General features: G+C 40.6%; 1 protein-coding gene across 2 annotated transcripts in view; it reads right to left on the reverse strand.

Moving 5' to 3' along the window:
• The window catches only part of FNBP4 (formin binding protein 4), a 44,727-nt gene extending 22,820 nt beyond the window's left edge, over positions 1 to 21,907 (reverse strand). Inside the window, exons 1-10 of one of the 2 annotated variants that reach the window (XM_030333970.1) lie at positions 21,654 to 21,907; positions 20,508 to 20,600; positions 14,191 to 14,327; positions 13,659 to 13,845; positions 11,025 to 11,172; positions 10,767 to 10,887; positions 7,189 to 7,530; positions 5,807 to 6,017; positions 2,408 to 2,529; positions 489 to 593 (exon numbers count right to left, since the gene is read on the reverse strand). In XM_030333970.1, the coding sequence (XP_030189830.1) occupies positions 489 to 593; positions 2,408 to 2,529; positions 5,807 to 6,017; positions 7,189 to 7,530; positions 10,767 to 10,887; positions 11,025 to 11,172; positions 13,659 to 13,845; positions 14,191 to 14,327; positions 20,508 to 20,600; positions 21,654 to 21,888 (1,701 nt within the window). In that variant the 5' untranslated portion in view covers positions 21,889 to 21,907. The remainder of the gene's footprint in view (positions 1 to 488; positions 594 to 2,407; positions 2,530 to 5,806; positions 6,018 to 7,188; positions 7,531 to 10,766; positions 10,888 to 11,024; positions 11,173 to 13,658; positions 13,846 to 14,190; positions 14,328 to 20,507; positions 20,601 to 21,653) is intronic. The other variant, XM_030333971.1, reaches the window with a different exon arrangement.
• Between the last annotated feature and the right edge of the window lie 4,267 nt (positions 21,908 to 26,174).

Raw genomic sequence — 26,174 nt, forward strand, 5'->3', positions numbered from 1 at the left:
ATTTGTCTTTCTCTAATTTCACTTAGCATAATACACTCTAGTTCCATCTGCATTGTTGCAAATGCCAAGATTTCATTGTTTCTGATTGCTAATATTCCATTGTATACAGATACCACATCTTCTTTATCCATTCATCTGTCAATGGACATTTGGGCTCTTTCCATAATCTGGCTAGTGTTAACAGTGCTACCATAAACATTGGGGCACATGTGCCCCTTTGAATCAGCATTTTTGTATAAAAAAAATATTTTTTAAACATAAAATAGAATATATGCCTACCGAAGGTGGTATCCCCACACATAAAATCTTAGTATTTATCTTCATAGTTACGTTTTGCTTTAGCTAATACACAGTTTTGCTTCCTGGGTTAGTCGTTCAAATTTGCACCAATGTTAAAAATTTTAATTTAGGATTAGAAAAATAAGATAAATGCCTTACACATAGAACATTTTACTCAAAGACCAACTATACATAAATGCCTAAATTACCTCAGTCTGTAAGAGCAGCACATGAAAGTTGGAGATGGACTGTCTATTAATGCCTAGGAATTCAAATTTACTTGTCAGGGTATTTGCCAGTTCTCCAATCTGAAACTGTAATGTGGGAAAGAAAGAGAAAAATAAAATTGAATCAGCAATATTTTTCTGTATTATGTAAACTATTTTGTTCTTAAACATACTAAAAAAAAGGGTCTGCCTAGAAACAGCCCTTCTTAAACAGTTGCATCTGAACAGTCATGAAAATAACTCTAGTTATTTCTAGTTACGTACAAAAATTTCTAGTTACGTAGAAAACTCTAATTTACGTTAAAATACTTCACATAACAAGTGATAAATAAGGACAAGCCTAGAGAAATTGAATGTATACTTTGAGACAATATAGAATTCAACAGGTGAAAATAGATGCTAAATGATGTAACTCCCAATAGTGTCCAAACTATCATTTAATTATTACTAAGTGCTTTTATCAGCTATGCACTGAACAAAATTAATTCTCCCACTCCCTTTCACATGGTTGTACACTAGCCAGTGACTGGATAAACTCTTTCGAGTCAAAAGAATGTACTATGTGATTTTTCCAACAGACCATCCTTAAATAGCCACATATTTATATGGTCCAATTCTCTTGACATTAGGCTAGAAATAAAATTGGAACCGAGTTAGCCTTTATGTAAAGAGAAGTACACGAAGAAATTAAATTTGTGACTTTTAGTCTCTTCAGTACTTCCAAACTACAGGAGCCTACATTGATACATTATTATTGCTTTCCAATGAAGGCTTAAATTTTATTTATTCATATTTTAATGTTTATTTATTTAGGAGAGAGAGGAGAGAACATGGGCACGTGCGCATGGGTGGGGCAAAGAGAGGGAGACAGAGAATCTGAAGTGGCCTCTGTGCTTACAGCAGAAGACCTGATGTGGGGTTGAAACCCATAAACCATCAGATCATGACCCGAGCAGAAGTCGAACACTTACCCAACTGAGCCACCTAGTTGCCCCTGAAGGCATAACTTTTATTTTATTTTTTTTAAATTTTTTTTAATGTTTATTTATTTTTGAGACAGAGAGAGACAGAGTGCGAGTGGGGGAGGGGCAGAGACAGAGGGAGACACAGAATCCAAAACAGGCTCCAGGCTCTGAGCTGTCAGCACAGAGCCCGATGCGGGGCTCGAACCCACGAACCGTGAGATCATGACCTGAGCCGAAGTCGGATGCTTAACCGACTGAGCCACCCAGGCGCCCCAGAAGGCGTAACTTTTAAAAGAAAGCAATTAAAGCATTAGAATTTATTTTTAGGTAACTTCTCTACATCAAGTCAGTCTTCTAATTCAGTGTTACAGCCTGAAATATGACCTTTTCAAATAACTAAATAAATGACTTATATTTGGAGATAGCAAAGATTACTTGCAGTACTTGCTAACAAAGAATGTAGTTTAACGGTTGCCCAATTTAAAAATATTTGTCCGGGTGCCTGGGTGATCCCATCAGTTAAGCATCCAACTCCTGACTTCTGTTCAGGTCATGATCTCACAGTTTGTGGGATCAACTCCTGCCTTGGGCTCTGCCCTGCCAGTGTGCAGCCTGCTTGGGATTCTCTCTCCCTCTGTGCCCCTCCCCTGCTCATGCACACACTCATTCTCAAAAGAAAAACAAACTTTAAAAATATCTATTTGTCAGGGCGCCTGAGTGGCTCAGTTGGTTAAGCCTCCAACTTTGGCTCAGGTCATGATCTCACGGTCCATGAGTTTGAGCCCTGTATCAGGCTCTCTGCTGTCAGCACAGAGCCCACTTCGGATCCTCTGTCCCCCCTCTCTACCCCTCCTCTTCTTGGACGCTCTCTCGCTCTCAAAAATAAACATTAAAAATATTTTTTTTTAAATTTGTCAAGCCATGTTAAATACATACTTTCAAATCTTGTTCTTCTTCTTTAGGTGCTGTTGGTACTTTTATCTTCTCTGGAGATTCTTCGACTTCCATCTCTTTGTCTGAATTTTCATCTATTTTTTCTGAAGTGTCAGCACCAATTACTACAAAAGAAAACATGTAAAATTAATTCAAAAGGAATACTAATATAGTACATCACGTAACTTTTCTTACTCCTATAGCAGCGATATCTGAAAAAAAATTTGTTCTTTTTCCTTTGCCTGTTTTATTAAATAAACCGTAATGACTTATCTACCTGTCTTTAAAAAGCCAAAAAACCTTATCCTCTATAATCCCCTTTCTTAAAATGTCTATAAATAACAATCTGTTTTACCACATTACCCTGTAGTCTTCAGTTTCCCTTTCACATTCATCTATTTATCTTTTCTAATCTATTCCAGGATACCATTACTTCAATTACTTATAAAAGCTAGGTTATCAAACCTGGGATACATAAAGGTTCTTGACAATATGAGTTTTGAAAAAAAGGGTTTCACTATCACAGCAGCATTAATTTTAAACTACCTGATAAACTCCTTTCTAAACTGGTTAAGACCTGTAGACAATCTATATCGGACCAAACTACTCTTCTGCTTGGTGATGTCTCTTTGGGAAACTTCGAAAGAGAACAGGTTTACCATCAACTTAAATGGAGTAAAAGACACAAACTGTTATGTTTGCTTACCACCTAGATGTGTGCTTATCAAACTAGTCCGCATATACGATATAAATCATTCTGTCATGAGGCTATCAAGTGATTTAAGAAATAACTAAATTTAAATACTTTTTCTTGACTCTGGTTAATCTTTGATGTAAAGAATAATGTGACTTTTAACATCACTTTCAATAACTTTTATTGGCCTAAAAGTTTATATTAAGTACTTAATCTTATCATATAATGGCCTTGCTCTTATTAATATTCCTTCTGCGTTTTCAAATTGAAACTGGGGCGCCTGAGTGGCTCAGTCGGTTGGGCGTCTGACTTCAGCTCAGGTCATGATCTCACAGTTTGTGGGTTCGAGCCCCGCGTCGGGTTCTGTGCTGACAGCTCAGAGCCTGGAGCCTACTTCCTATTCTGTGTCTCCTTCTTTCCCTGCCCCTCCCCCACTTGTGCTCTATCAAAAGTAAATGTAAAAATAAAAAAAAAATTGTTTGAAACCAAATCTCTCCCCCCCACTTACCAGTTTGTAATGCATTTGTATATTAGACATCTTACATTTGCTGGCAGGTAAAAGACTTTAACAATTTAAAGCACTACTAGTGCTCTAAGACTTTTGCCTATTTCCAAGGGCAATTAGATAGGATCTATATACCCGTGGACCTAATAATATTGTATCGCTAGGAATCTATACTATAATGACACTAAAATCTGCATAAAGATATATATACCAAGATGTTTATTACAACATTGTTTTTATTGTGAAGTACTGTATGTATATAATAAATATAAAGAATGAAATGAGCACTCAAGAAACCACAACCCAGCTTAGTGGAAAACTATCACAGGCACTTCTAAAGTTCACAGTGCCTCTGCCATCACATCCACATCAGACGTGATCTCTACCCTTGTGGTTTAAGTGCCTTCCTCTAGTTCCATCATGGAAAGATCTTTAAGCACAATATTTTTTACTATTTTCCAACTTATATACAGAGAATACAAACATATGTGTTCTCCTGTAGCTTTTTAAATTCAACACTATTGTTTCTTGATTCATTTTAATGCATATTAACTGTAGACCATTGACCTTTTTTCACGGTTGCTTAGTATTCAATTGCAAGAACACACTACTATTTATCCATTCTACCCTGGATGGACACTTGAATGGCTTGCTGGTATTACCTAATAATACAACTGCAGTATTACTTTTAAAAGTGAAACATGGACACAACTCAAATGTCCACTGATGAAGAAGAGTTAAATAAAAATATCTTTTGTACTTGGTGGTTAAAAACAGTAATTTTACACTTTAAGTATGTTTAACAATCCACATAGTTAATCTCATCTATGGCAAAAATTACACATGCACATGTCCAGATTACACATATACACACAACCACAAATGAATACAGTGGAAAAGGTCTGGAAAGATATAGGTAAAGGACAGAGAAAACGGACTTCAGAGGTAAGGAATGCAAATTGGGAAAAGATGAAGGGGGACTTTAAGATTTTCACTTCATATTCTTCTATATGATTGAAAAAAAAAAAAATCTCAAACAAGAATGTCTGCATTTACTTATTACTGTGTTTTTGTTTATTTATCGTATTTTGACCATAACCCATAAAAGTATCTTTCATTAAGTACACCAAACTAAGGTCTAGTGCTCAAATCTTACTGCTAATTTTCCACTAAAGAATCAGGGTCAAATGGAGATTAAGATATTTGTTCTATTAACAGATTGGAAAGATGCAGCAGGGTCTCTACTACATTACCCTGAATAGAGATAAGTTGGGTCCTCATGAAAAGACTAATCTATCTAAACAAAAAACCAGAGAGAGAGGGGCGCCTGGGTGGCGCAGTCGGTTAAGCGTCCGACTTCAGCCAGGTCACGATCTCGCGGTCCGTGAGTTCGAGCCCCGCGTCAGGCTCCGGGCTGATGGCTCGGAGCCTGGAGCCTGTTTCCGATTCTGTGTCTCCCTCTCACTCTGCCCCTCCCCCGTTCATGCTCTGTCTCTCTCTGTCCCAAAAATAAAAAATAAACATTGAAAAAAAAAAAATTTAAAAAAAAAAAACCAGAGAGAGAACAGAGAGGAGGCTGGGCTTGGCAGAGGTAGTCCTTGCCTGCCTTGCTTACAAACAGAAACAGTGAGCTAATGAGAGCTCATGGACTTAATACAGATAAGGCAGCGGACACCTGAGTGGCTCAGTGGGTTAAGCGTCCGACTTCAGCTCAGGTCATGATCTTGCAGTTCGTGAGTTCGAGCCCCACGTTGGGCTCTGTGCTAACAGCTCAGAGCCTGGAGCCTGCTTCAGATTCTGTGTCTCCCTCTCTTTGTCCCTCCCTTGCTTGTCCTACTCTCTCTCTCTCTCTCAAAAATAAATGAATAAAATGTTTAAAAAAAATACAGATAAGGCAGTTACTGTACCAAGATTTTTAAAAAGGGAGTGAATCTTGCTTTTCTGTTTTTGAGGGAGAGGTAGTCCCCAATCAGTAGTGAATCCCCAACCAAAGCTCCTGGAAAGGGAGCTTCCTTTCACTTCTCTACTTTTCACAGAGCAGTTAAAGAAGTGAAAGGAAGCTCCCTTTCCAGCACTTCCATAAAAGGATGCAAGTGCTACCTCCTTCTTGCTGAAAAGGGAACAAAACACAAAACAAAACAAGGCTAAGGATTTCCCCTTTGTATCTTTCAACTCTACAAATTTAACGTAAAACACGAATTACCAGTTTCCCCATTTTCTGGAGTCTCTCGTCCAGTTTTGCTAGAACTCCGGCTGGTAGATTCTGGACTGGTAGCTCGAACAAACATCTTCCATTTCCCCCTTTTAGACATAAGTCTACGCATTCCATCTTGAGATGCTGGCTGGCTGATGTCAGAACATGGACTAGACCCTGACACACTACCATCTCCTTCCTCCAAGGCTCGTAACTCTGCCTACAATGAACATGACAACAAAGTTAGAGTGTTATAACCTGTTCGTCAACACTTAAGCATCTGTGAGACCAAGAATGATAACTGTGCGTTATCAGAATTAAAATCCTTTGAGGACAGAAGTATTTAATACATTTTTTTCCATCAGCGCCAAGCATTATGCTCGTTACTCAGCACTTATTCATGATTGTAGTTAACAAATACCAATTTGAAAGGGAAAAGGTTCTAGAAATTCACTGAGACAAAGTTTCTAGTACATGAACACAATAGAGTCTAACGTAGCTTGTCCCTGATAGCTTTAAATTTTTCAAAAGTGGAAAAGCTTAAAGGAGATATTGCTGTTATAACACCTGTTACATTTTTGATTCATACTCCAAACAGCAGACAAAACTGTTTCAAGAAAAATCAGGGCAGGGGCACCTGGGTGGTTTGGTTGGTTAAGTGTCTGACTCTTGGTTTTGGCTCAGATCATGATCTCGTGGTTGTGGGATCAAGACCCGTGTGGGGGTCCATGATGAGCACTGTATGGAGCCTGCTTGGGATTCTCTCCCTCTCCTTCTCTCTCTCTGCCTCTACCTGGCTCACTCACACTCTCTCAAAAATAAACATTAAAGAAAAAGAAAAAGAAAAAGAAAAAGAAAAAGAAAAAGAAAAAGAAAAAGAAAAAGAAAAAGAAAAAGAAAAATCAGGGCAGAAAATTGTAAAAATCAACTTCTCAATCAAGAAAATTTCCTGAGGACCATCTTTTTTGAAAGGAAGCACATGAAATTATGAGTTTCTCTTAATCTATTATCTTACAAGACCCATTTAACTATTTAAATAACGCCACAGGTGATCACTGGAAGTCAACCTGTACTTTAATTTAAAAACCAAGTTATCACTAAGAATCTACTATGCTCATTTGTTAAGAGTCTAAATCAAAGATAGTCATTCCTCACTGTATCTAGCTATCATTAAATCAGAGCAATGTCAGTCTTTATTAGTCAACTATCAAAAGCATCATCAGGAACCAAAAAAACTATAACTCGATAGTTAAGGTTTTTATTGCATCAGCTTAAACATATGTAGACAAAAGGTTGAGAAAAACAAAATCCCAGTAATGGCTATAAACAGAGCACAATGACCCCAGAGTGTGACAGTAATAGGGGAAAAAATGTACTTAACAAAAACTTACTTTTTTTCTTTCCAAAACCAGCTCCAATTCAAGGGTATCTTGTTCCTCTTCCTCTTCACTTTCTCCAGATTGAACAACACTGCAAAGATCCTCCTGAGAAGGATCTTCCATGTTGTCTAATGTAATTTCCTGTGGCTTTATTATTGTTGCTGCTTCTTCTGCTGTCGTACTGGTTTCTTTCACTTCGGAAACTGGCTCTGATTCTTTACAAATTACTTTTCTTCTCCATCTCTCTTCTTCCTCTTTTATTCCCTCAGGCAGCAAAGGAGCAAGCAGTGATGCTGCCACCCCTTTCTTCTCCTCCTCACTATTTGAGAGAGCCTGAATTCCTTCATTTACTTCCTATAAATAAAATAATCTCATTTATTTTTCAAATGAAAAAATAAAAAAACTTTACCTGAATAAATATAACACACACAATTGTTCATGCTAAAAATGACTGTTTTTCAATCACTGCATATTTTTTATGTAATTTATTGTCAAACTGGTTTACATACAACACCCAGTGCCCATCACCCACTTTCCCCTCACCACCTCCCCATCAACCCTGTTTGTTCTCAGTATTTAAGAGTCTCTTACGGTTTGCCTCCTTCCCTCTCTGTAACTTTTTCCCCCCTTCCCCTCCCCCCATGGTCTTCTGTTTCTCAGGATCCACATGAGTGAAAACACATGGTATGTCTTTCTCTGTCTGACTTATTTCACTTAGCATAATACTCTCCAGTTCCATCCTTGTTGCTACAAATGGCCAGATTTCATTCTTTCTCATTGCCAAGTAGTATTCCCTTGTATATATAAACCACATCTTCTTTATCCATTTGTCAGTTGATGGACATTTAGGTTCTTTCCATAATTTGGTTATTGTTTAAAGTGCTGCTATAAACATTGGATACAAGTGCCCCTATGCATCAGCACTCCTGAATCCCTTGGGTAAATTCCTAGCAGTGCTATTGCTGGGTCATAGGGTAGATCTATTTTAATTTTTTGAGGAACCTTCACACACTGTTTTCCAGAGCAACTGCACCACTTAGTGCATATTATTTTCTTAATGTTTATTTATTTTTGAAAGGGGGGAAGGGGCAGAGAGAGGGGGAGACAGAAAATCCCAAGCAGGCTCCCCACTGGCAGCACAAAGCACAACGCAGGGCACAGTCCCACGAAGTGTGAGATCATGACCTGAGCAGAAATTAAAAGTTGGCCATTCAACTGACTGAGCCACCCAGGCACCCCTCAATCACTGGATATATAAATATATATATATTTTTTAAATTATCAACCTTCTTTTTTATTTATTTTGAGAAAGAGAGACAGCACATGCATGTACAAGCAGAGGAGAGGCTGACAGAGAGGGAAAGAGAATCCCAAGCAGGCTCCTCACTGTCAGAACAGAGCCTGATGTGGGGCTCCAAACCATGAACCGTGAGATCATGACCTGAGCCTAAATCAAGAGTTGGATGTTTAAATGACTGAGCCACCCAGGCGCCCCAACCATGGGATGTTCTTAAAAACCACGAACGGCCAACAGACTAGTATATATATTTGTACCATTTTCCTTACAAGTGTAAAATGCAAACATTGTTACTTGAGGAAAGCAGTGTTTTTTTTTGTTTTATTTTGAATTTACATCCCAGTTAGTTAGCATATAGTATAACAATGATTTCAGGAGTTGATTCCTTAATGCCCATTACCCATTTAGCCCATACCCCCCCCCCCACAACCCCTCCAGTAACTCTGTTGTTCTCCATATTTAAGAAGTCTCTTGGGGTGCCTGGGTGGCTCAGTCAGTTAAGTGTCTTGACTTTGGCTCAGGTCATCATCTCATGGTTTGTGGGTTTAAGCCCCACATTGGGCTCTGTGCTGACAGCTCAGAGCCTGGAGCCTCCTTCGGATTCTGTGTCTCGTTCTCTCTGCCCTTCCCCAACTTGTGCTCTGCTTCTCAAAAATAAATGTAAAAAAAAAAATTTTTTTTTTAAGAAGTCTTACATGTTTTGTCCCCATCCCTGTTTTTATATTATTTTTCCTTCCCTTCCCTTATGTTCATCTGTTTTGTATCTTAAATTCCTCATATGAGTGAAGTCATATTTGTCTTTCTCTGGCTGATTGTGCTTAGCATAATACCCTCTAGTTCCACCCCTGTAGCTGTAAATGGGAAGATTTCATTGTTTTTGATTGCCGAGTAATACTACATTGTATATATCTACCACATCTTCTTTATCCATTCATCCATCGATGGACATTTGGGATCTTTCCATACGAGGAAAGCAGTGTTTGAACTAGAACCTAGTTCTGGGTGCGATTCACACATATCCTTCCACCTATTCTCCCAAGTCAAAAGGCAAGTTAGCAAGAAGCAGATTTAAACAATTAAATAAAATCTAAGTTTTGTCAGCTATGTAACTGGATAAGTCTCTACCCTCTTTTGTAAGATGACATAACTTCAGAGGTATGTTAGGAAAGTGACAAAGAGAAAAGTGAAATGTGTTGTTATACCTGTATTGCTCACTTCCTTCACTGGTATAGTATTTAATCCACCTCAAAAGAAAAATAGTCTATCTCCCGCCTGGAGTTGTAAAAACCAAATTGTTCCAAAACTATGTATGTATGTATGTATGTATGTATGTATGTATGTATGTATGTATGTATTTTTAAGTAGACTCCACACCAACATGGGGATTGAACTCCCTTCCCTGAGACCAAGAGTTGCATACTATACCGACTGAGCCAGCCAGGCACCCCCTAAAAATATATGTTAATATACCTCCTATTTAAACCCATCATTTAAAAATTTAAGATACATGGGGCCCCTGGGTAGCTCAGTTGGTTAAGCGTCTGACTCTGGCTTGGGTCATTATGTCACAGTTCGTGGGTTTGAGTCCCATGTCAGGCTCTAAGCTGACAGCTCAGAACCACCTACTAAGGATTCTATCTCTCCCTCTCTCTGCCCCTCCCTTACTCATGCTCTGTCTCTCTCAAAAATAAACAAACATTAAAAAAAATTAAAAATTCAAGATATGGGGAGCCTGGGTGGCTCAGTGGGTTGAGTGTCCAACTAGATTTCGGCTTAAAACAAAAAAAACATGTGGGTTCCCAAAATAGAACTATTCTGAACTAGAGGAGATCTGAAGCCTGCCTGCTTGGCTGCTCCCACATCCTTTTCATGATGACCCAATGAGCCTCTGTAGCACCCTAAAGCTCCAGAAGAACCAATGAACTGGGTAACTGTTATAAGGGCTACATATTAAACATAAACATCAAATAAAGCTTTAAGAAACATTTGTCCTATTTCACATCCAGTTATAAAATACTAACAGAAAGCTTCTATACCTGTGCCAGAGCAAGAGTCAAGTTCTTTAGATTTAAAATAAGCAAATGAGGGGCATCTGGATGGCTAAGTCGTTTAAGCGTCCAATTCTGGATTTCAGCTCAGATCATGATCTCGCAGTCTGTGGGTATGAGCCCCATGTAAGAGCCTGCTTGGGATTCTTTCCTCTCTCTTTCCCTCCCCCCGCCAAAAATAAATAAGCATTTATAAAGAAATAAATAAGTATGCAAGCAAGCAAATGAGATATGTTGTAATTTACCTTTTTGACTTCTCGCTTGGCTATGACTTGTCCACTTTTACTACTGGAAACAGAAACGTTCTTCTCCTTTGTATACACATCTGTATTAACCACAAAACTAGCTTCAGCACCTGTTACAGAACTGAAAAAAAAAAAAAAAATATATATATATATATATATATATGTACACTTAGTAAGAGAAACAAAAGGCAAACATTATCAACAAGAGAAAGACTCTAACTTCTTCCTAGATAATTTCTTCTGTAAGTCTATTCTTACCTGGGCTGGTAATGTTGTAATCCCTGTACCTGGGTGGCAAGATACTGGGGTAACTCCCAAGTCACTTCATTTGTTTGTGTGTTCCAATAATAATAGCATCCTGTGTTCTCATCCCAGACTTCCTGCCAATCTCCCATCTCAATTCCAACTAGAAGAAAGACAAATTTTAAAAACCAAAAATTTCTCATCAACAAAACTAAAAAACAACCTACTGAATACGGTAAGATATTTATTAATGATATAACTGATAAAGGGCGAATATCCAAAATATATAAAGAACTTGTTCAACAAGCAAAAAACAAATAATCCAAATAAAAATGGGCAAGACATGAACAGACATTTTTCCAAAGGCGACATCCAGATGGCCAACAGACACAGAAAAAGACGCTCAACATCACTCATCATCAGGGAAATGCAAGTCAAAATACAATGAGGTGTCACCTCACACCTGTCAGAATGGCTAAAATCAGAAACACAAGAAACAGCGTTGGTGAGGATGTGGAGAAAAAGGAACCCTCCCCACGCCGTTGGCTGGAATATAAACCAGTGCAGCCATTGTGGAAAACCGTACAGAGGTTCCTCAAAATATTAAAAATAGGGGTGCCTGGGTGGCTCGGTCCGTTGTGTCCAACTTGGTTTTGGCTCAGGTCATGATCTTATGGGTTCATGGGATTGAGCCCAGTGTTGGGCTCTGTGCTCACAGCGCAGAGCCTACTTTGGGATTCTCTCTCCTTCTGTCTCTGCCCCTTCCCTGCTCACCAGCACATGCACAAGTACCCCCTCTCTCACAAAATAAACAAACATTAAAAAAAAAAACAAAAAACCCTACTATACAATCTAGTAATTGCATTACTTGGCATTTATTCAAAGAACACAAATACTAATTTGAAAGTATATATGCACCCCTATGTTTATTGTAACATAATCTACAATAGACAAATTATGGAAGCAGCCCAAGTACCTATTTATAAATGAACAAAGAATGGGGCGCCTGGGTGGCGCAGTCAGTCAAACGTCCTACTTCAGCCAGGTCACGATCTCGCAGTCCGTGAGTTCGAGCCCCGCATCGGGCTCTGGGCTGATGGCTCAGAGCCTGGAGCCTGTTTCCGATTCTGTGTCTCCCTCTCTCTCTGCCCCTCCCCCGTTCATGCTCTGTCTCTCTCTGTCCCAAAAATAAATAAACGTTGAAAAAAAAAATAATTAAAAAAAAAAATAAATGAACAAAGAAGTGGTATATACACAATGGAATAGTATTCAGCCATAAAAAGGAATGAAAGCTTGCCATTTGTAACAATGCAGACAGCTAGAAAGTATAATGCTAAGAAAAGTAAGTCAGAAAAAGACAAATACGATATTTCACTCATGTGGAATTTAAGAAATAAAACAGATGAGCAAAGTCAAAGAAAGAGAGACAAATGAAGAAAGACTAACTATAGAGAACAAACTGATGATTACTAGAGGGTGCAGGAGGAGGGGAAACGGGTGAAATCGGTGATAGGTATTAAGAAGTGCACTTTGACGAGCACAAAATAATGGATAGAATCTTGAATTATTATACTGTACACCTGAAACTAATATGACACTGTATGTTAACTATACTGGAATTAAAATAAAAAATTTTAAAAATTAAAAAAGGAAGCATAAATTTCTCCACAATTCTCACTTTATACCCCAACTCAGCTCTAAAGCTATTAACAATCTAACACAAGGTTCCTCAACTTTAGCAATGTTAACATTTGGGCTGGATAATTCTTTGTTGTGGTGAGGGTAGTCCCATGTAGTGTTTAGCATCCTGGATTCTACCCACTAGATGCACTAACAGTTCCCCACCCCTTGGTGTAACAACCAAATATGTCTAGGGACACAGTCAAATGTCCCCTGGAGGTCTAACTCCTCCTTCCCAAATCATTTTTGCATAAATTACTTAAGAAAGTTTGACAAGGGCGCCTGGGTGGCTCAGATGGTTAAGAGTCCAACTTCAGCTCAGGTCATGATCTCACAGTTCATGGGTTCAAGCCCCATGTCGGGCTCTGTGCTGACAACTTGGGAGCCTGGAGCCTGCTTCAGATTGTGTCTCCCTCTCTCCCTGCCCCTCTCCCACTCACATTCTATTTCTCTCTCAAAAATAAATAAGCATTTAGAAAAATTAAAAAAAAAAGACAAAGAATTATTTAAGGATTCTGGAATTTTTTGGGTTTTCTTAAGTGTTTATTTTTGAGGGGAGCGGGAGGGGCAGAGTGAGGGAGATAGAGGATCCAAAGCAGGCTCTGTACTGACAACACGGGGCTCAAAACCATGAACGATGACATTGTGACCTGAGCCAAACTCAGACACTTAACCAACGGAGCCACCCAGGTGCCCTCAAAAAAGAACCTTTAAAATAATGGCCTTACTGCTTCGGATTCTGTGTCTCCCTCTCTCTGCCCCTCCTCTGCTCATATTGTCTCTAAAATTAACATTAAAAAAACAAGTAAATAAAATAAATAATGGCTTTAATTATTCACTTGGCATAAAATTGCAACTGGTTAAGTCTGCTAAAGCATATGGGCTTTCATCCTTGGGAATTTCAATGCCTAGAACACCTTTGAAAATTACACTTCAGACTTCTTTAAAAAATCAAAGTATCAAACTTACCTCCTGCAAGTGAACACTGAGTATCATATTGCCACCCTGCTGTCTGAGTGGAGTCTGTTCCATTTGAAGTGGTAGAACTAAGGGCAGATGTTGCTGATTCCTTTGGCTCTGGTCTAGGTGGAGTTGGAGGTGGAGCAGAGGCTCCTACAGGAGCTGTAGGCTGAGGTGCTGTTATAGCATCAATCTCCTTTAGTATGGAAATAGTAACAAATGCATTAATAACCTCAAAACTAGAACACTGAGAAAATGACAATCATCATAAAAAATATTCTGTATGATCAATTCTCAGCTTAAATCAAAACTCTCAATTTCCAATTATGTAAAAGATCCCCAAACACTTTAATTCTCCATTTTTCTCCTCCTTACAACCTTTACAAAAAAGAGATGACTGGGATGGGGAGGGACTAAGGAAGAGATGTGGAAGGGGAGAAAGAAGATGGAAACACTGAAACTGACAAGCAGGCTAACCACTTGAGATCCAGGTCCCAAAGTGGCTTCAATAGCTAAAAAGCCAAACAAAAGCACCACTAACCGCTAAGAAGTTGGCCAATGTACTATCAATATCGGTTGACTGGTTTCCATTTGTCTCTTTGGACTGTGCTGGTTTTTCTGAAACATCACTCTCATCATCATCACTGTCCGCATATGCACCAAGTAAGCACAGACCTCCTAGAAAGAAAATGGTAAATGTTAGTGACAACAATGCCAGTATGCTCCAGGAAGAAAAATATGACCTTGTTCTTCAGTCAGAGTTTACAATTAGTTTACTTACAGATTAGAACACAGCCTCAAAATGAGTCATCACTGAACTACCACAGAGATAGAAATTATAATGTGCATTTAGAGCTAATAAAACCATCCACATAGCTACTTGACATCCTTCTCAAAATACACAATCAATCAACCTCATCCTCTTTCAAAATAGCACAGAGTAAATCCTGATTTTAGAATTCGTAGGGGTGCCTGGGTGGCTCAGTTGGTTAAGTTTCCAACTCTTGATTTCGGCTCAGGTCACGATCTTGTGGTTCATGGGATTGAGCCCCACACTGGGCTCTGTGCTGACAGTTCGGAGCCTGCTTGGGATTCTGTCTCCCTCTCTCTCTGCACCTCCCCTGCTTGTACATGTTCTCTATCAAAAATATATAAACATTAAAAAAAAAAAGGAATTTGCTGATTTATGTGTCCATCTGAAGCAACAAAGCCAATTAGGGTTTAATAGATGAAACAGATTTTCAAAGCTAAAAATCTTTTCCAATTTTTCCTCAAACAAGAAGGGACTAATTATAATGGAAATCAAAGTGCTAGAACCAAAACAAACAACAAAAACCCAGCCAGAACCAATCTTCAATGTCTTCCTCAAACTTAAGAGGTATCAGATATAGCTTCTGTAATGCTGCTATGTATGCCATTTCCCTCTCTACGACCTGTGGCCACTCTAATGTTAAAATTAAGCAAGCATAGGGGCGCCTGGGTGGCTCAGTCCATTGAGTGTCCGACTTCAGCTCAGGTCATGATCTCACGGTTTGTGAGTTTGAGCCCCACATCGGGCTCTGTGCTGATAGCCAGGAGCCTGGAGCCTGCTTCAGATTCTGTGTCTCCCTCTCTCTCTGCCCCTTCCCCACTCATGCTCTGTCTCTCTGTATCTCAGAAATAAACATTAAAAAAAATTTTAATTAAGTATATATTCTCTTTTTACATCTAATTTTATTGTAACAGATACATTAAATGTTAAACTCCAGCCAACTTTTCAGCTATCACTAAGACTAAATTTCCCAGGGTCTGGCAACAGCTTATGTTCTCTGTAAATATTTGGTAAATGAACAGATTTATTAGGAAGTAAAACCTAGTTGTATCATAATTCCATAAATGAATTCATGAGATCCCCTAAAAATAAACATTAAGTTGCTTCATTTATCATAGGGGTTCACATTCATTGTTTTAGTCCTATCAATCTTGCTTTGATTATCTTTAGCATACAGGTAAAGTTCTTGCACTAAATACCAATTTAAAAAATTTAAGTTTATTTATTTATTTAGAGAGAGAGAGACAGAGAGTGCACACAAGAGACAGCACAAGTAGGGAAGGACAGAGAGGAGGAGACAGAATCCCAAGCAGGCTCTACACCATCACCGCAGTGCTAGATGCAGAGCTTGGGGGTCAAATTCACGAACTCTGAGATCATTACCTGAGCTGAGATCAAGAGTCAAACACTTAACCGATTGAAACACCCAGGCACCCCAAATTTCTAAAATATTCAAAGCTGACTAGAAAGATTTTTTTTTAATGTTTATTTATTTTTTGAGAAAAGAGACAGAGTGTGAGTGGGGAAGGGGCAGAGAGTGAGGGAAACAAAATCCTAAGCAGGCTCTGAGCTGTCAGCACACAGCTCAATGCGGGGCTCAAACCCACAAGCTGTGAGATCATGACCTGAGCTGAAGTCAGACGCTTAACTGACTGAGCCACCCAGATGCCCTAAAAAGGTTTTTTTTTTTTTTTTTTCAAGTGAGAAAGGGAGAATGAGCAGGGGAGAGGGGCAGAGGAAAAGAGAGAGAATCTTAAGTAGGCCACAAGCTCAGCACAGAGCTCGACATGGGGCTCCATCCCAGGACCCTGGGATCAAGACCGAAACAAAAATCAAGTCAGATGCTCAACCAACTGAGCCATTCAAGAGCCCCCATAAATTATTATTTTTTTTTAACACTGATTTCTTTTTGAGAGACGGAGATAGAGCACGAGTGGGGGAGGGGCAGAGAGAAAGAGGAAGACACAGAATCTGAAACAGGCTCCAGGCTCTGAGCTGTCAGCATGGAGCTTGATACAGGGTTCGAACTCAAACTGTGAGATCATGACCTGAGCTGAGGTTGGACGCTTAACCGACTGAGCCACCCAGGTGCCCTAAATTGGTTATTTCTTTTTTTTTTTTTAATTTTTTTTTTTTAATGTTTATTTGAGACAGAGAGAGACACAGCATGAACGGGGGAGGGCCAGAGAGAGAGGGAGACACAGAATCTGAAGCAGGCTCCAGGCTCTGAGCTTCCAGCACAGAGCCTGACGCGGGGCTCGAACTCACGGACCGTGAGATCATGACCTGAGCTGAAGTCGGACGCTTAACCGACTGAGCCACCCAGGTACCCCTAAATTGGTTATTTCTTAAGAATAATCTGGTAACACATACCAAAAGCCACAAAACTCCAAGTTTCTTTAAGATAGATAATCCCATCTTTGAGAATACAACCCCAAGGAATAACTAAAAAAAAATTTCACACAAAGCTTCTGGCAACTTCATTTAAATAATGAAAGCTGTAAACAACTCAAATGCTCTCAAATAGGGGACTGGCAAAACAAATTATAGCATGGAACCTCATGCAATATTAATTTATGATTAATCAGATTACAGGATTACATGCAAAAATGCTAACGGGACAAAAACTAAACACTAAAGGAATAAAAGGAAGATAAAAGCAAGCCATGAGATGCATGTTAAGTTCTAATCACACCTATGAAAATTTAGTCCATCAATGATAAGGAACAGGAATGAATTTAGAGCTGATACTGAAAATAAAGTCCTAATATTATGTAAACTTGCTTAATCTTAAAAAAAAATAAATAAACAAACAAAAGCTTCATAGGACCATAACCCAGACTACTATTGAGATGATACAGCTATTTAAAACCAGGACATTCTTAGGGCGCCTGGGTGGCTTGGTTGGTTAAGTGTCCGACTTCGGCTCAGGTCATGATCTCATGGTCCGTGAGTTCGAGCCCTGCTTCGGGCTCTGTGCTGACAGCTCAGAGCCTGGAGCCTGTTTCAGATTCTGTGTCTCCCTCTCTCTCTCTGCCCCTCCCCCGTTCATGCTCTGTCTCTGTCTCAAAATAAATAAACATTAAAAAAAATAATAATTAAAAAAAATAATAAAATAAAACCAGGACATTCTTTGAAGCCATAGTCTTTAGCAGTCTTTTACTGAAAGGGGTGCTGGCTGCTGAAACCTCAATAGGCTTACCTTTAATGGATGGTGCCACACAATTTATAGTGCAAATCAACTACATTAGGTAGAAAATTATTTCTTAGGTATAAACTTAACTTGATAAGCTTCAAACAGTAACTATTATTTTTCTAATAAGTCTACTATTGCCTCAAAACATCGTTTGAACAGTGTTTCAATCCTTTTGGTTACAGAAACTACTAACAATAAATATAATAAAAACTATGGACCCTCTTCCAAGAAAACACACCTGAGTGTAGAATTTAGCCAATTTACAGACTTCTGACACTCATCAGTGGAGCTACATTACCCTTTCCTAGATGATGCTGAAATATCAATGACTATCATAGTAGTCAACTGATCTAACTTCAGAGCTCACTCTGAATTTTTTTTAAATTTTTTTTAACATTTATTTATTTTTGAGACAGAGAGAGAGCATGAACAGGGGAGGGTCAGAGAAAGAGGGTGACACAGAATCTGAAACAGGCTCCAGGCTCTGAGCTGTCAGCACAGAGCCTGACGCGGGGCTCGAACCCACAGACCGCGAGATCATGACCTGAGCCGAAGTCGGACGCCCAACCGACTGAGCCACCTAGGCGCCCCTGAATTTTTCTTAATTTCATATGCATATTACCATAATATTCTTCTGCATGAAAATATTAGCTATGCTTGCTGTACTGTATTATTTAAGTTTATTTATTTTAAGAGAGAACTCTTGTGATCAGTATAGGGGAGGAGCAGAGAGAGAGAAAGGAAGAGAGAGAATCCGAAGCAGGCTCTGCCCTGTCAGCACAGAGCCTGATGGGGGGGCATGACCTGAGCCAAAATCAAGAGTTGAAGGCTTGACCAACCAACTGAGCCACCAAGGTGCTCTACTGTATTATAAAAACATTCTTTAACAACTTAAGATTTATACTTCATTTCTGTGGAAAGAAATCTGGCATGTTTCTAGTGATAAAGGTAAAATTCTTTAAAATCATCTAAAAAAAAAAAAAGGAAAATTCTTGAGTATCTACTCTATTAGCTATAGAAGCCATACAAATAATAAAAAATGGTTTCACTTTGGGTTTTGTTTGAATCACAACTGGTAGGTTAAGAACTGAATAAAGCAGATACCTTATGTTTCAAGATGAAGTTGGATAGAATGAAAATAGTTCTATTCACAAGGCACATGAAGGGCTGAAATGCTGACAGAGCAATTCAAGAAATTTCTTCTTGGAACATTAAATTTCTATTCATCATAGAAAACTCAAAATAACATACATAGTTTACAAATATAAAATGGTATTTTCTAGTTCTGAAATTTCTCTTACAACCAAGTTTTAGCTTTTCTAAACGACCCTATTTTTTTTACATGGCAACTAGGAGGAAAGGAGAACAAACTTCTATTATCTCAGGTGTCATGTCTGGACAGAACTCCAAACTGAAAGAATAAAATTATTACCAATTATAAAATATTTAGGATCAAGGGGTGCCTGTGTGGCTCAGTTGGTTAAGCATCCAACTCAGGTCATGATCTCACAGTTTGTGGGTTCAAACTCCGTGTTGGGCTCTGTGCCGTTGGCATGGAGCCTGCCTGGGATTCTCTCTCTCTCCCAAAAAATAAACTTAAAAAAAAATTTAGTATCAAAACATATTTTAATCTTTCAAGATATATAAAGACTAGCAAAAACTAACATTCTTGGCACTTGCTGTGTATTTGAACTTTATGTACCCTGTTCAATTTAATCTTCAAAACAACTTAGGGCTGGCTGATTCAGAAAAAGAAATTATTTTTAATATTTATTTTGAGAGAGACAGAGAGAGAGACAGAGACAGACAGAGAGCGAGCGAGCAGGGGAGGGGCAGAGTGAGGGAAAGAGAAAATCCCAAGCAGGCTCCAAGCTGTCAGCACAGAGCCTGACCCCGGGTTTGATCCCATGACCCCCCAGATCATGACCTGAAGGGAAACCAAGTCTTGGGACACTTAACCAACTGCGCCACCCAGGTGCCCTCCCATAAGATTTATTTTATGGATGAATGCGCTCCCAAGGTATTAGCATTAATGCTGGAGTGCCAATTTGAGACCAGGTTTATCTACAAAACCACTGCTGCAAATATTCCTTCACACTTAATAATTATTTATTTTTAAGACTTTATTCTTTTAAGTAATATCTATAACCAAGGTCTGGCTCAAACTCACAACACTGAGATCAAGACTCACACCCTCTGGGGCGCCTGGGGGGCTCAGCTGGTTAAGGGTCCGACTTTGGTTCAGGTCCTCATCTCATAGTTTGTGAGTTCAAGTCCCACATCGGACTCTGTGCTGACAGCTCGGAGCCTGGAGCCTGCTTTGGATTCTGTGTCTCCCTCTCTGCCCCTTCCCTGCTCGTGTTCTCCCTCTCTAAGAATAAACAAATATTTAAAACAACAACAAAAAAAGAGTCACAGGCTCTACTGACTGAGCCAGGCAAGTGCCCCTAAAAAATATTTAATAAGAGCAATTTTCAGCTCCACGAACATTTGCTAGGCACCAACCAAAGCATAGTGCTGGAAAAGAAATGCACAGAATGAAAGACATCCTTGGTATCCCTAAAGAACATCAAGCTAGTGGGGGAGCCAGAAAATTACAAACTAGGATTAGAAGAAAAATAGTAAAAGGTATTTTGGCTACAGAAAAAAAAGCAACAACAAACCTTACTTTGGTTTAAGTGTATATACCAGCAAGCCATCACATACAAAAATTTACTTTATTTTCAAAAATGTTAAATTTCCATTTTACGGGAGAAATGTAAGCAGCACCGAAGCATTCAACAAAATATATACAAACCCAATCTGACCCTAATGAAAGACCTTGTAGAAAAGATGGAAAAAGAAAGTGTACCTGTTGCTTTAACGGCTGTAGGTCTGGTGGTCATGACTGGTGGTTTGGAAGGATTCTGAACTCTGGGAACCTCCACCACCACTTCCTGTTCATCTGGATTTTAAAAAGGTACAAAAGAAAACTACAGTTAGATGGTGGACCAGAGAAAACACTACAGGTGACAAAACAATCTTTGATTTGACCTTTCAAATCTCAATTTCACCAACTTGAAAACAGGGTGTGTAAATCCATCACTGACCCAAATAACTGGGAGATGATAAACAAGCAGAGCTAGACTCTTCCACGTGACTAGCGACTTTAAGGACACGATGATGGTACATAAAAGTATACCTTAAGTCATTCAAAATTTTAAAAATACACAGACACAGAACAAATCTTCTCCGGGATACCACTGGGCCTTTAAACAAGCACAGCCAATGGAAACCGATTTAAGTTATATTTAAAAAATAAAATAAAATAAAATAAAAATAAGCAAGGCTAGCCATAGCATTTTTCCCCCCTACAGTAACTACCAAGGGGATATTTTAGCGCCTGAAAAGGTCCCGGCATCTCGGGCGTCTGGCCCCGTAGCAGCGCGCTGAACAGTTACTCTTAATCCAAGAACCATTCCGGGGAGAAACCAACAAGTACTTGGGAACCCACAAGCGCCACTTCTGCAGGAATTTTGGGGTTACCTACCCATTTGGAGTTACGTTCGCTTTGGCTGGCATAATAAAATGGGTGTACTCACTTCTAAAGGGTCCCTCTCAGTTTCAACAAAAACGAAGGTAAAAGCACAGGACGTGTAGAAAAGGGCAGGTTTCCTATCTCCAGGCCTCGGAAGCGAAGCCCGGACTCTCACAAATATCCCCTGAAGTTATGCAAACCCGAGCGCCGACGCTGAGGAGACTCGGGAGGCCAGGCCAACCCCTGCACCAGAGATGGCGCCCCTCGGGCGGGCGGGCCGGCGCGCGCGGCGCCGCCGGCCCCTTCCGCCGCCTTTGGGGCCCACATCGGTCCTCCCCTCGGGACCCACGCAGCAGGCCTCGGATGCGGAGCAAGCCCGCCCGCCCGGGTTTCTCTTCCTCCCAGGGCCCTCCCCTAGGCCGCAAGCCCCGAGCTCGAGTTTCGGAAGCCCCACCTAGGTGCCGGAGTTCCCTCGCGCACCTTTACCTTCTGAAGGCGAGTCGTCTGGGGCCGCGGCGGCAGTAGTCACCGTGGTCGTCGTCGTCGTCGTCGGTGGCGCCGCCGGAGCTGGCTGGCTGGGCGCCGCCGCCGTCGAATCCGGCTCCGTGTCGGGTTCCGGCTCCGGGTCCCTTCCCGGGGTGCTGCTACGGGGACCCGGCGGAGAGAGCTGCAGAATAGGCCTGCGGCCGGGTACCGCCCGGGACTTCTTCCCCATCGCGAGCCTGAGGGCGAGCCGCGAGCGTCGGGCAGCCGAGAGGGGCGGGCGCTCGGCGCGGCGCTGCGTAATCAATATTCATGCACCGCGACACCGCCTCCTCAGAGAATCTGCTTTTAACCGGCGGAGCGGGCGCCCGCGCAAGCGCCCTGGGTCCTGTACGCTATTCTGGCTCCTCCTTCCAGGGAGGCAGGGCGGGCTTTACCCACGGTGCTAGGCGATTGGCTGTTTTGATCCATTGAAGGAGCCAGTAGCCAGTGGAAAAGGAAAAAGAGTGAGAGTCAAGCCAATAGCGCGGAAGAGCCTGAGTTAGAACGACTTCCCATTACGAACTCCACCCATGCGTCTTTTGCGGAGTCTTTTCTTTATGCCTCTTGTCCTCCATCTTGTCCCTATTCTCTGCATGCGGTTGGTTGTTTTTTTGTGTGTGTGCCTTGGGAGGTTGCCGTGCTTTCCGAGTCCTTCCAAGTTTCGTCCTGATTATTGTGGGTTACTTGGGGTATAATATTGAACACTGAATAAAATAGTGGGTCTTTTATGCTTTTGTAAGTGTTTTCTTAGAGCACAAATCTGATGTCTCATTGGGTTACTTACCAGCTGGAAAAAAATCACACTAGACATTGTACTTCATAAGAGGGAAAGTCCTAAATTGTTGCGATGGTTTACAGCTTTCCCAATCTGGCCCATTGGTATCCTCAACCTGCTTCATCGTCCTTTAGCACTCTCCCCTCCCTCTCCCCTTCTTCCCTCCTCTGGAGCCAGCCACTTGGACGCTAGCTGGAATACAGCATGGCAATGGGAAATTCTCCATTACTCAAGACCTAGTGCACTCGAGATTCCGTAAACTAACGTTCACTGAGCACTTAACTGTGTGTGAGGCACTCACTGCCTAAGCGCTTTACACGTAAAATTGTATTTTCTCACCACAACCTTGTATGGTAGATAACCCCTAATGTATAGATAACCCCTCAAAAATTTTTTAAAGATTTTATTTTTAAGTAATCTCTACACCTAACATGGGGCTGGAACTTACAACCCTCACATCAAGATTGCTATGCTCTACTGACTGAGACAGCCAGGCACCGCCAATTTTTTTTTTTTTTTTTTTTTGATAATTTCTACACCCGACATGGGACTTGAACTCATAACCTTGTGGTCAAGGGTCACAGGCTCTTCTGACTGAGCCAGCCAGTTTTTGGATGTAAAAGCGATGAAAACCGTGACTCATCCAGTTTGTTCCCTGTTTACGAAACGCACTTTCTGGAACGTAAGCACTCAATTTTTTAAATGAATATAGTACGTAAACATGTACAAACTTGAAATAAGTAGCAAGAATTCTTTCTTGCCTATGGGAGAAATATCTGGATTAGTGTCCTGAGATTAGACTCCCCAAATTTCTGAAAAATTAGCAGCTAGAAACAGGATAATTTGCTGCTTTGAAGCTATTATCAGTTTTCTGACATTTCTTAGGGAAGAGGCATTGAAATATAGTAGTTGTGCATAGGAGTTCTGAAGCCAAACATCTTGGTTCAAAAACTCACCCTCTGCACCTTCCAGATGTGGTTGCTTGGATAAGTTTCTTTTTACTTTTTTAGTGTTTGTTTTGAGAGAGAAAGACAGGTCATAAGCGGGGGAGGGAGAGAGAGAGGGAGACAGAATCCAAAGCAGGCTCCAGGCTCTGAGTTGTCAGCACAGAGCCCAATGTGGGGCTAGAACTCACTAATTGTGAGATCGTGATCTGAGCCAAAGTCGGATGCTTAACCGACTGAGCCACCCAGGCACCCAGGATAAGTTTCTTAACAACCCTAAATTTTGTTTCAGCAGCTATACAATGTGCTAGTAACAGTATTCTTAGGGTAGTCGTGAAGTTTAAATTAGAACATAGTTTTAAGATCTTTGCCTTGTACAAAGAACAAAATAAGCAATCGTTATATGGTAGCTATTATTATTAATAAGCCTTTATACAAAAATCTAGATCCTATTATAAAACTGGCTGGAACCAAGTTGAGATTATGAGCTAAATCACAGTGCACAGAAATGGGAAAGGTTTTTTTCTTGGGGAACTTATATTTCTGGAGGTGACTGAAATAACTGTAATATTTATAACCATGGTTCTCAATGCTGTCTGTTCATGAAACCATCTGGATAGCGCTAAAGCAATATAAAAATCGGAATCAGTTGGATTGGGGGTGGGAGTACAGAGCTCATATCAATTTTTTTTTCAAATATGCACTTATTGGGGCACCTGGGTGGCTCAGTCGGTTAAGCATCCGACTTCGGCTCAGGTCATGATCTTGCGGTCCGTGAGTTCGAGCCCCGCATCGGGCTCTGTGCTGACTGCTCAGGCCTGGAGCCTGTTTCAGATTCTGTGTCTCCCTCTCTCTCTGACCCTCCCCCGTTCATGCTCTGTCTCTCTCTGTCTCAAAAATAAATAAACGTTAAAAAAAATTTGTTTAAAAATATGCACTTATTTATTTGAAAGAATTTTTAAAGTTTATTTATTTATTTTTGAAAGAAAGAGAGAGGGAGAGAGAGAACCAATGGGGGAGGGGTGGAAGGAGAGGGAGGGACAGAGGATCCAAAGCAGCCCCTCACTGACAGCAGAGAGCCCGACGAGGGGCTCAACGCCCAAACTGTGAGATCATGACCTGAGCCAAAGTCTGATGCTTAACTGACTAAGCCATCCAGGTGCCCACCCATATCAAATTTTCCTTTCAAGTAAGCTGTATGCCCAGCGTGGTCCCCAAGATCAAGAGCTGCATGTTCTACTGACTGAGCCAGCCAGTCAGGCATCCCAATATCAATTATGTCTGTCTGTCTGTCTGTCTGTCTGTGTGTATGTATGTATGTATTTATAATAATCTCTACACCCATCGTGCGGCTCTAACTCATGACCCTGAGATCAAGAGTTGCATGCTCCTCTGACTAAGCCAGTCGGGCACCCCTATGAATTATTTTTTAAAAAACTCTTTATAATATTCTAATGCTTAGCCAGGGTTGAGAACCACTGGCTTTTGAAGGAGACATAGTCTGCTGTTATTGCCCTCATAGAAGGTGTTAGGGATCTGAACCAGGAGTAGGCAAATTATAGCTATATCAGACCTTTTATTTTATTTTTATTTGTTTATTTTATTATAATTATTTTTAAAGTTTCATTGATTGATTAATTGATTGAGAGAGTACAAGCTAGGGAGGGAGAGAGGGAGATACAGAGTGTGAATCAGGTTCCAGGCTCTGAGCTGTCAGCACAGAACCCAATGCAGGGCTCAAACTTGCAAACTGTGAGATCATGACCTGAGCTGAAGTTAGACGCTTAACTTACTGAGCCACCCAGGAGCCCCTTAAAGTTTTTTGTTTTTTTAATGTTTATTTATTTATTTAAAAAAGTTTTTTTTTTATTACCTTTCTTTATTTTTGAGAGGCAGAGAGAGACAGAGTGCGAATGGGAGAGGGGCAGAGAGAGAGGGAGACAAAGAATCCGAAGCAGGCTCCAGGCCCTGAGCTGTTAGCACGGAGCCCAATGAGGGGCTTGAATACATGGACCATGAGATCATGACGTAAGCTGGAGTCAGACGCTCAACTGACTGAGCCACCCAGGTGCCCCTAATGTTTATTTGAGACAGAGACAGAGACAGAGACAGAGACAGAGAGAGAGAATGAGTGAGGGAGGGGCAAAGAGCAGGCTCCAAGCTGACAGCCCAGAGCCTGAGGCGGGGCTCAAACTCAGGAACTGTGAGCTCCTGACCTGAGCCAAAGTCAGATGCTCAACTGACTGAACCACCCAGGCACCCCTTTAGAGTTTATATTTATTTATTTGAGAGAGAGAGAGAGAGAGAGAGAGAGAGAGAGAGAGAGAGAATGAACAGGGGAGGGGCAGAGAGAAAGGGGGACAGAGGATCCAAAGCAGGCTCTGTGCTGACAACAGAGAGCCCAATGCGGGGCTCAAACTCATGAACTGTGAGATTATGACCTGAGCCAAAGTCGATGCTTAACCAACTGAGCACCTAGGCACCTCTATTGTATTGTATTGTATTGTATTGTATTGTATTGTATTGTATTGTATTGTATTGTATTGTATTCTATTCTATTCTATTCTATTCTATTCTATTCTATTCTATTCTACGGAGAGAGAGAGAAAGAAAGAGAATCCCAAGCAGTCTCCACACTGAGCATGGAGCCTGATGAAGGGCTCAGTCCCACGATCCTGGGATCATGATCTGAGCTGGAATCAAGAGTTGGAAGCTCAACCGACTGAGCCACCCAGACACCCCTAAAGCAGACCTTTT

Source organism: Lynx canadensis, chromosome D1 (genome assembly GCF_007474595.2).
Source record: "Lynx canadensis isolate LIC74 chromosome D1, mLynCan4.pri.v2, whole genome shotgun sequence".
NCBI lineage: Eukaryota > Metazoa > Chordata > Mammalia > Carnivora > Felidae > Lynx > Lynx canadensis.